At 41.6% G+C, this 10,102-nt stretch overlaps 1 protein-coding gene across 3 annotated transcripts in view; it reads left to right on the plus strand.

Annotated features, from left to right (window-relative positions):
• Positions 1 to 10,102, plus strand: part of vps13b (vacuolar protein sorting 13 homolog B) — a 312,301-nt gene that overhangs the window by 288,026 nt on the left and 14,173 nt on the right. For all 3 annotated transcript variants that reach the window (XM_019256535.2, XM_019256534.2, XM_027286989.1), the window contains exons 49-54: positions 789 to 872; positions 1,027 to 1,202; positions 4,064 to 4,234; positions 7,577 to 7,784; positions 8,986 to 9,174; positions 9,820 to 9,966. In XM_019256535.2, coding sequence (XP_019112080.2) covers positions 789 to 872; positions 1,027 to 1,202; positions 4,064 to 4,234; positions 7,577 to 7,784; positions 8,986 to 9,174; positions 9,820 to 9,966 — 975 coding nt within the window. The remainder of the gene's footprint in view (positions 1 to 788; positions 873 to 1,026; positions 1,203 to 4,063; positions 4,235 to 7,576; positions 7,785 to 8,985; positions 9,175 to 9,819; positions 9,967 to 10,102) is intronic.

Genomic DNA, 10,102 nt, shown 5'->3' on the forward strand with positions numbered 1-10,102 from the left:
TTTTTTTTTTTTTTTTTGGCAGATTAGACCTGTCTGTTTACCACTGTTTCACTCCCACATCCTAGCAAGGCTGTTTTGCAAGGCCCACGGTATTAAAACTGAATGTTCACTCTGTCTCTTCACTCCACTCTGCTGTCCCCACCAGTAAATGAAGTCCCCAGTTTGTCATAAACTAGACCACTTGTAATGTGCCTTGGCATCCAAAAGCTTTAATGAGGAGTGAGGAGTAAATGGGACAAACACCAGTGACACATTAAGAGCGCTCAGCCTTCGGTGGGCACATTCTCAGCCTTTAAATCTTGCTAAGATTTAACTGCCTGTAATGGCCCATTATCTGGCACTAACAGTTGTCAGTCGCCTCAGTCATGATATTGTGTTGCAGGGCTTAGGGGAGACTTAACTTTTAACTACTGAAAGAAGCCAAGAAGCAAAGTTTTTAGGACAAAACATGATAATGCGTTACTGATGGAGGCAATAAACATTCTGTCAGTGAGTGCGAGGCAGCAAAGGCATTTAAATCAGAAGAAATACATATTTTATATTCTAACCACAAACGAACACAAACAAGTTGCCCTTGAGTGTCCTTGATCAGGCTTTTTCTTGTTAATCCTTTACAATAATGGAAAGATATGAGGCGTACTGAAAACACCATATTCTCCCAAGAGTGTTTGGCCTCTATATAAATACATCTAAAATGTTTAAATGTCTTTCTTTAAAACCTTTTGAATTGGATATTTGCATTTATAAGTAATGAAATTATCAATAACAGCCAGTTTGTCTCCTTTCAGGTGCCTTGCTCCAGTGGTTGTTTGCTCTACGTGTGGTGTACTCTTATCACAATTGAACCTGACTCTCACATGCAGCAAAGAGTGGTGAGCATGTTGTACACACACAAACACACACACTTTCATTCAAAGTTGTAGTTGTTTTTTTGTTTTTTTTTCTGGAGTCTGCTGTCACTATATGTACAGGTTACTCTAGATCATCTTGTTATGATAACTCTAACAGATGAATACACTGTTTCAGGTGGTTTTCAGTCCACTGTTTGTCATGAGGAGCCACTTGCCAGACCCAGTAATCCTGCACATAGAGAAGAGGAGTCTAGGACTGAGAGAGAGTCAGCTGATACAAGGACAGGGCCACCAGGAGCCCCTGTTAAACACTGAGGCCGATCTCACCCACCATCTCACTTTCCAAGCCAGGTAAGAAAAACAAAAGAACAATGGGATAGGAGACATTTCGTACATAGGATTGTATAAAATGTACAGTAAATTTTATATTTTAAAAAATAACTATCTCACATGTATGACCCTCAATACTTAAACCTTTCCACACATCTCATGATCAGCATCTGTCCTCATGACTGAGGCAGAGCTTCATTTGCCACTTCATCTCTGGCAGGTCTTCCTGTCTCCTCACTATTTGCTCATAACGTGCCTATCAGCAGGATAAATCAACTGGACAATTTATTTCTTTCCATCTAGTGTTATATTATGTCATCAGAAACCAGCTCATGCTCCTGCAAAGGACAGAGGCTTGACTCTGTCTTCTGTAATGGGTATTTTTAATGCCTCAGTTTAGCAAAGATGGAGAGACACTTACTTAAGATTCTCTCACACCACATTCTGGTTTCTGTGAGCCAACATGAAGACATGATCCAGGGGAATCCAGGCACTTTTCAAGGGAACAGGAAGCCAGCTTGGCAGCAGCCGAGACACGGGCTCCAATTCCAGCATGTCAGGTTGGACCATAATTACACCTCATTTTGATACAGGCCCTAACAGAGAGCAGGTTTTTGGCCCCATATCAGCTCTTTATTTGTCTGTGTGTAGAGAGGGTCATATGTGTGTTTGCACACATGTTTGCGTAGCGGATGAGGAGTGTATTTGCACATGTGTCCTCGTATCTGTGTGTGGTCTGTGTCTGTCATTGTCTTGGTTAGCCATGTGCCAGTATAAGTGTGACAGTCGCCACTTCATCATGGGCAGAGTCTGTCACATACATCACTGCTACGCCTGTTCCTCTGTCCCAGTTTGTCAGTGTGTGTTCACACTTTCTCATATTGTCCACGTCCTCTTGTAAAAGACAGCTCCTTATACAGTTTATCATAGTAGGCTCCACAGAGCAGAATCAATTGTCAAAATGTTTAGTAGTCATGTATATATAATGTATAGAGTAGGTTATATAGTCTAATAAAATCACCATGGTACCTAATGTGTCATGCCACCACATATAAATGGCAGATGCTTCAGTCAAAAGTGTCTTTCAGTAACATGAGTGTTTATGTTTCTGCATGGGTGGCCCCAAGGGAAATAACTACCACATGTACATACCGTATTGTTACTGTTCCTACTGTATTTGTTATCTGTACATCTGTAATCTGTGTTGTTTTATGTGAATACATGGAAGAAAAATCACCCCTTTGGTAGCAACTAGTGGTGATCTGAATAAACAGAGTAAACGTTGAGTGTAATTGACTCCCCCTGAGAGAATCTTTTTTTTTTTTTTTTTTTTTGCTGTAACCGTTGTGTGTTTAGATATCTGGTCACAAAGTTTGTTTTGATTTCAGCTGCCATAAAGGAACCACAGTGGCCATACAGTGACTGGGAATATATTTGGCCCCTGTTGTTGCAGATAAATCCTTTTCATCTGCGCAAAAAGCAAGCTCAGAAACAACCAAGTGTCTTGTCTTTCTGTACTGCAACCACAATGCTCCTTGTGTTTACGATCCGTCCCCTGCCTAAACCGCCTCTCACCGCACAAACTTACATACCCGCCTCCCTTGTCCCCCCAACTCAATCCATCCCTCATCCCTCTCCATCCTCACAAACACACACACTACAAGCCACAATTGTAAATGTACCTTCATCCACATACGCACACACAACACACACACTCACACGCACACAAGCACACACCCCAACCCCAAACCTCTAGGATGGATCCAATCTTGAATGTTCGCTGGTCAACAGCTCGTCTTTCCTTCCTGTAATTACACATAGTTGTGGGCTCTAATGGACGAGGTAGAGAGCAGAGCTGCGGTCTGCGACACAAGAGACACAGACAAGTCTTAACCAGAACCGTTATGTCCTGCTCTTCTCATATTGGCCACCACATTAGAAAGCTGAGGGTTACAATCAGAAGCCTCTTCCAGTTTTCCCCCTCAGGAACTGCTCTGGATGAAAAGCTTCCTGTCAACACCTTGTCCCTCTCCTCTGTCTTGCCCCAGATCCATAAGCAATAGCCCCTGTGTTCCTTTTATAGCACAATGAGCTCTATTAATAAACTGCAGCTCGGGGGTAAGGGGGCTGCTTTGCTTTAGCCAAGTGGAACTGGATTCTGCCCAGAGAAAGAGAAGAAGCTATTACAGTGTTTGGATTTAGTTCTTTTTTCTTCTTGTTGCAAAGCCATAATTGACCAATGTCTGGGGCTGAGGTATCCAATAGGATTATTTACTGCTGTTTAGCTTTTTTCTATGATCTTTGTGAATTAGTGTTTGTAAGGCAAGACTGCATGTCAGGAAGAAAAATCCAAAACAAAAGGCAGATTCAACCCTCTTGGAGGTTTCAGGGTAAAAGCAGAGTTTAGCTGGAGGTCACTTTAATTGTTCTGAACAGAACAATGGGTAATAGTCAGCTGCTGTCAAGAGATGTCTTGTTCTATAGTGAAATAAAAAATAAGTTTGAATTGTTTCTGGCGTTGAATAAGTAAACATGCTTCCAAGCCAGATTTACTGACAAAATATACAGCAGTGGTTCACAACCGTGTGCCTTTATGACCCTGAGAGCATGTAGGTTTTCATTTCAAGCAATCACTTATCACACCATCCACCACAGAGGACGAGATAATCAAGATAAATGAAATCAGCTGGTACAGTGCCTGCTTGGCAGGGGGAGCTGCAGATTGTTGGGCAAAGATAGCTGCATCACTAAGAATGCACATGTCCTGTGAGGTATCTATTTCAAATGAACATGGGCTACATTTTCCCACAAAGACAAATAAACATGTGTCAGACTTGTCTTGTTAGAGAAATCTGCAATGATTTTGTGTTTGTGTCTTTCAGGGAGGATGAAGATGCTTCCCACTGTGCTGTACCAATCTCTACCAGCTTAATCAAACAGATCGTGAACAAGACTGGAAATGAGGACAACCTGGAACACATCCTGGCTGACTTCTACGGTCCAAAGACCTCCACTGAGTCACCATGGCCTTACGTCACCAAAGATAGTGACAGGTACTTCACTCCACCCTGCATATGTGTTTTTTAGAAATCGAAATGTAATGAGTTAAAATATGTTAAATCTTTTTGAGTCTTTATTGACCTCATTAGTGTTCTAATATTTACAGGGGGGCCGGTGATCTTTATGGGGAGATAGCAGGTCAACTGTATATGCCACACAGAAGTGGTCATCTGAAAGATGAGAACCTGTAGTTTTTTTTTGTAAAGTTTTCTAAAGTTTTTCATGACTCTTTAGAGTGTATAACTGCTTAGTACATTATGACATACATGAAGTGTATGATGGCCATTCCCATGCTCTATTATGTTTCATAGGTTGTTGCAGCAGTTTTTGGGTTGATACCGTTTGTTACACAGATTTAGTGCAAAATTAAATGTTTTTGACCATTCAGAAAATTTCACACCATCCGAACACCATCAAAAGTATTTCAAGGTATCAAAAACTTTTGGAGATTTCTGTAAGAATCAAATTTTCAGCAAATGGATGGCAAGTACCTCTTCGGGAAATTGCTCTAAACACCCATTATTGTCAATGTACGTAGGAAAGCCATCCACTTGAGTTTGGGCTCAGAGTGGAAGGGGTTAAATAAATACTTATCTTCATTTAGAAGCATGTGGGTAGGATAAACAAGGTGAAGCAAGGCAGTATCAAAAAATAATGACACATTTTAAGTTGTGAGCCAGATTCACATTCACAACATCGTAAGTACATGAGGCCTCATTTAAAGACTCCATGACACCTCGTGATCCTTTGTAGTAAGTTAGCATGCATAATTCTTTTCCATCTTTATTATAGCACTTCTGTGGCAAAGCATTAAATCTGGCTGTTAGTATTTCATAACACAAATTTCATCAAGACCCACCAGAGTGTTTTTTTTTCTAATTCTAGGCCTCATACGGGATCTGTCCTCAAAGCATGAAGTTGTGCAAGAGAGCCCCTTTAATGAGCGAGGCTTCTCTTTATTGCTGATTCTTTGTTCACATAATAAAACAGTTAACTCCAAAGACAATGCAGAGCCAGGCATCAGACGTTAGCAGGGGATCCCACTGCTTTCCCCACAGACTGGAGATTTAGGCTGTCACTTTGTCACAGTCCCACTTTCTCACACAAGTCACAGGGTCTTGCATCCAGTTAAAACTTGGCACAGCTTCGCAAAATGTACAGCCTGTATATGTGGCTCATGCATGGGGTTACGTATACCATTGGTGCAGTGCACACACATGTGAATCAGTCTACAAATGTCACTCTGGGAATCATCTTTTGTCACAAAGCAATCACATCTTGATAGCAGCGGTAAAAGACGTAGCCACATGCTCTCCCACAGGCTCTGAGTTACAAAGAGTCTCAGTGGATCTGCTGGACATGTGAGCCATATGTCTGCCTGTGGTTGCCTGGGTTTCTCTGCTCTCCATACATACGCAAACACACGCTCAAACAGAATGTTGATGTGCACATGTGTACACACACTCACAATACTGTACATACACACACCACTATACATATCACTCACCTTTAAATGTCACACACACACTACATCCCAGAGGAGAGTTTGCTATCTGGCAGTTTGGTGTCAGGTTTTTTTCCGTTAGACAGGCTTGTTTCCTTGCAAGTCAAAAGCCAAAGCCCGAAACACATTTCCCATCATGAAAGTGGCAGTTGGTCTGAAACGTAGAAATCTACTGTTTTATGCTCAGGAGCATAAAATGAAGTAATAATGAATTAATGGAAGATTTAAAAAAGTGTCATCAGAGGATTAATAGTACTGATTTCTATCTCTAAACACACTCAGAACTTGGAACGTAAGTTAAAGCCACAGTTTAATTTGTATATTTTCCCCTAATGTTGATAACAGTGATACAGTATGGTGTCTGGAAAAAAAGGGTTCAGTCTCCCTGGCACAGCAGTGAAACCAAACCAACTGAACTGCTTGGCAGGGAGTGTGTAAATATTGTGTCTTTAAGGGGCAGAGGAAGTTGAAAGTGGTAAATGTTATTTTTCTTTCTCTGTTGGATTTTTAATGGCAGAGAGGCACCTCCACAATCATTAAACAAACATCTTGTAGTGGTTGGTATTGGGGTAAGCTCCAGCTGCAGTGTGTGTGTGTGCATGTGCACTACTCACATGTCACACTTCTAAAACCTTAACTCCAGAGTTGTCAGGGTTTTGACAGAAGTTGTCGCGCACATTTCTTTCAATTACCTTTTTGTGAGCTCTATAATGTGATTTATGAGCCCTGCACTTTGCTGCCCTCAGTCTTGAGGCCCCTCCCCCCCGCGCGCGCACACACACACACACACGCACGAGTATATGGTACAGAAAAATTGTCTGTGCTTTTTTTTAGTCCCATTTCACAGCAAGGTCTTTGGGTATGTGACAAGTTTGAGACGGCAGGTTGGTAGGTTGAGCAGAGTCGAGGCGGCCTTGGGGGGAGCGGGAATACTGGGTCGCCTTTGATGGCTTTGAACTTCAGAGTAAGTCTGGGAGAACTGTTTGTTTGGCTCTCTTCTGGCACTCAGCACTGTTTAGGGTTGAAGACCATGATTACCGTGAAATGACTGCTGTGTCAGTGCATTGGTGGAAAAATGGTTGTGTGTTTCTGTCTGTCTGCCTGTTTGTCTGTGTCTCCACATGCCCATGTGTGTTCCCAGATGCCTTGTCAACTGTTCTCTGTATCTGTTTGTATTGCATAACTTGTTTGCAGACCTTTTCTTTCTATGTATTTGTTCTGCCTGACTGACTGTCAGTGTGTTAATGGTCTGTATAGTATAACAGTATAAGAGTTGTTTGTTTATATACGACACATTTGAAAGCCTGTTTAAGGCTGCATGCTTCTCTGTCTTTGGCAGTGTTTAAAACATGTCCATTGCCAAATTACATGAGCAGACAGAGGGAATGATATGCTTTACTGTATCTTAGTGATGGAGCATAAATGAGTTTTATTACCAAGCTTATCTGACAATAATGGTTGTTTATCAATAGTGCATTACAGGTAGCTGTGTGTCTGTCTTTCTGTCTATATATATGTCATTATAGCTATGTGTCTAGTGTGGAGTGTTTACAGCCATGCACCCATAGTCGTGTTGCAGTGGCCTAAATGAAATATGAGAGAGATTTGCATGTCTGCCTGCGTGTCTGTAGCCTTGTCTAGCCCACAAGTGTTGAGTAAGGCATCAGCACTCTCAGGATTACAAGTTAAATTCCCAGACAGTCCACTTGTGTTTAAAATGGATGCAGAATTTCACTGTAAAGACAAAAACTTTACCAAGTGTCTATATTCTTAGAGAACGTAGTAGAAATTAATTCCCGTATTTTTATAATAATGTGTTCGTTCCCCACAGGTCAGTGCCGGAGCCCCTTGCCCAGTGGGACAGCCCCATGCAGGTGAAGTTATCCTGCTGGAAGTCCGGCCTGAACACTCTGCTTATAGAGCTGCTGCCCTGGGCCCTGCTGGCCAACCACTCCCAGTGGGACCTCTGGCTTTTTGAGGGAGAGACCATCGTACTGCAGATACCAGCCGGCAAGGTCATTGTACCACCCAACTTCAAGGTAGGGTGGCACGACATTATGTGTTCTGCAAGAGACAGACTAATAAAAGAATAGTCAACATGGACCCTGCAGAGGCCAACATATCCTGACATTAAGTTATAGTGTAGACCTTCAAGCCCATATCTTTAACTATGCTACATTAAAGGAGTCATGTTGCCTGAATATCTTTCAATTGTTTCACATCAGGTCAGCCGTTTTGCCAAAAAGAACAGTAAAAGTAATTGTGATCTTGAAAGACATGAATTTACTGCGTACTTTCCAAATACTTGTCATTGTATGATCTACAGTGTTCCTCTAGTTGCATTGAAGATACGCTTCATCTTTAGATCAAGACCTGGAAATCTCTTTTTCGTGGCATGACAGCCTTCATTATGAAACCAGCTCTTTTCTCATTTCACTCTTGACTAATAAGCACAAAACCTGAGATCATTCACCAAAGCTGCATTACAACAATATTCCCTGCTTAAGTCTTTATCTACAGCCAAGCTCTGTCATTGTATACTGTAGGCATGTCTTTACACTGGCTTCTGAGATCAGAAGAAGAGGTCTGCAGATGGTTTTCCCTCGGTGGAACATACGCAGATTTTTCTGCCGCTAACCCAGAGCTAAGCGGGAAGGCAGCATATCAAAGAACAAGTGCTGATATGTTTGAGCACAAAGAAACAAAATAAAAAGTTGTAAATGTGTAATAGCCTGTGAAATATAAACAAATAAAGCATTGTTTCCATGGCACCCTGCTTTTTAGAGTTTGGTCTCCGCAGCAACTCTTTCAGACTTGATCGGTTTATTGGAAAAGGCTGGTGTTTGATCGGCATGTTTCATAATGCTGCTGAGCTGCACAGCCAGATGAACAATCAGTGTGTCACTCAAGAATCTGTGGGGCACTTAAATTATGTTCTCCCAACAAAGCCAATGCTCCTCAGTTCCAGGACTATTTGAAATGCTATGCAGGGAACATGGACACTGTCAGGAACATTGTGTTGAGTTGTTGGTAATGAAGCCACAGTTGACTCGAGCAGGCGACTCTTTCCAAAATGCAATCAAATACAGTCAATTTTAATAGTAAATTTTGTCTGACATGACTGACAATGGTTTCATTTTTCTTCCTAATTCTCCATCTCATTGCCTCCTATCCTCGCCCTCTCATTGTTCCATCTACCCCCACCTCACTCCCTATGCCTTCTTGTCCCCCGCCATCCAGGAAGCCTTCCAGATCGGTATCTATTGGGCCCACACAAACACTGTCCACAAGTCTACAGCACTGAAACTGGTCCATGACCTGACTTCTCCACGATGGAAAGAGGGGTCAGACTCGGAGGTGGTCACTCTTGATGAGGAGGGATACGTAGAGGCCGACATTACCCTGGGAGCCTTCCCTGGCAGACAGAAGGTGAGACAAACAGCAGTCAGACTTTAAATCTCTTACAACATACAGTCAAAAATGAATGTCACTGAATTTAAAGAGAAGTATTCCGGACAAGATTGAGTTTTTAGAGGAAGTCCGGACACATTGTTTAGTGGGATGTATTTTATACTCTTGTGTATTTATTGAACTACATATGGTTTTCAGCTGTTTTTCCACAGCAAGCAGACTTGTAGGCTTGTTTACTTTCAAGAAGTATACTGATACAAAACAAATATGAATTATTTGTTATTAGACAAAATTTTTAAAAAGAAGAAATTGTCAGATGGGCCCCAAGGCAACACAAAATGAACTGCAGACAGGTTTTCCAAACAAGAGTTGCTTTACTCTTTTTGTTGCAAATCTCTTGCCAATAAGAAACAGTAATAAACATAATATACCAGAAAATATAGCCTGAAAAACATGGTGGGTACAATGATAATGTTGTGTAGTACTTGCTGTACAATATAGTTCATTTTTAAATTGAATTAGATGGATGTATTTAGTTACACATTTTTTTAATGTAACCTAATCATCTCACCACATGAGGCTGATATATTTCAAATAATAAATTTTTCTTTCAATGATTTATAGCTGACAGGTTAGTGTCTGTTCCCTCTGTTTCCTCTGTAGCTGTGTCAGTTCTGTGTGTCATCTGTGGTGAGTCACGGCATTCAGATCCTACAGATAGAGGACAGAACAATCCTTGTCAACAACACTCCTTACACAATCCAGTACAGGCCTCTGCGGACTGACCACGCACTGGGAACTGATGACCAGGTAATGCAAACACACTCTCTTCCCTCTCCATGTGCACTGAATGAAGGTTTTTCTGAATCACACGCTGTTTTCTCAAACTACCATTCACACAATAAGTAAACCGCAGTGGTGTGACTCAAAGGAAGTTTCACAAGAG

Source organism: Larimichthys crocea, chromosome XIII (genome assembly GCF_000972845.2).
Source record: "Larimichthys crocea isolate SSNF chromosome XIII, L_crocea_2.0, whole genome shotgun sequence".
NCBI classification, from domain to species: Eukaryota; Metazoa; Chordata; class Actinopteri; family Sciaenidae; genus Larimichthys; species Larimichthys crocea.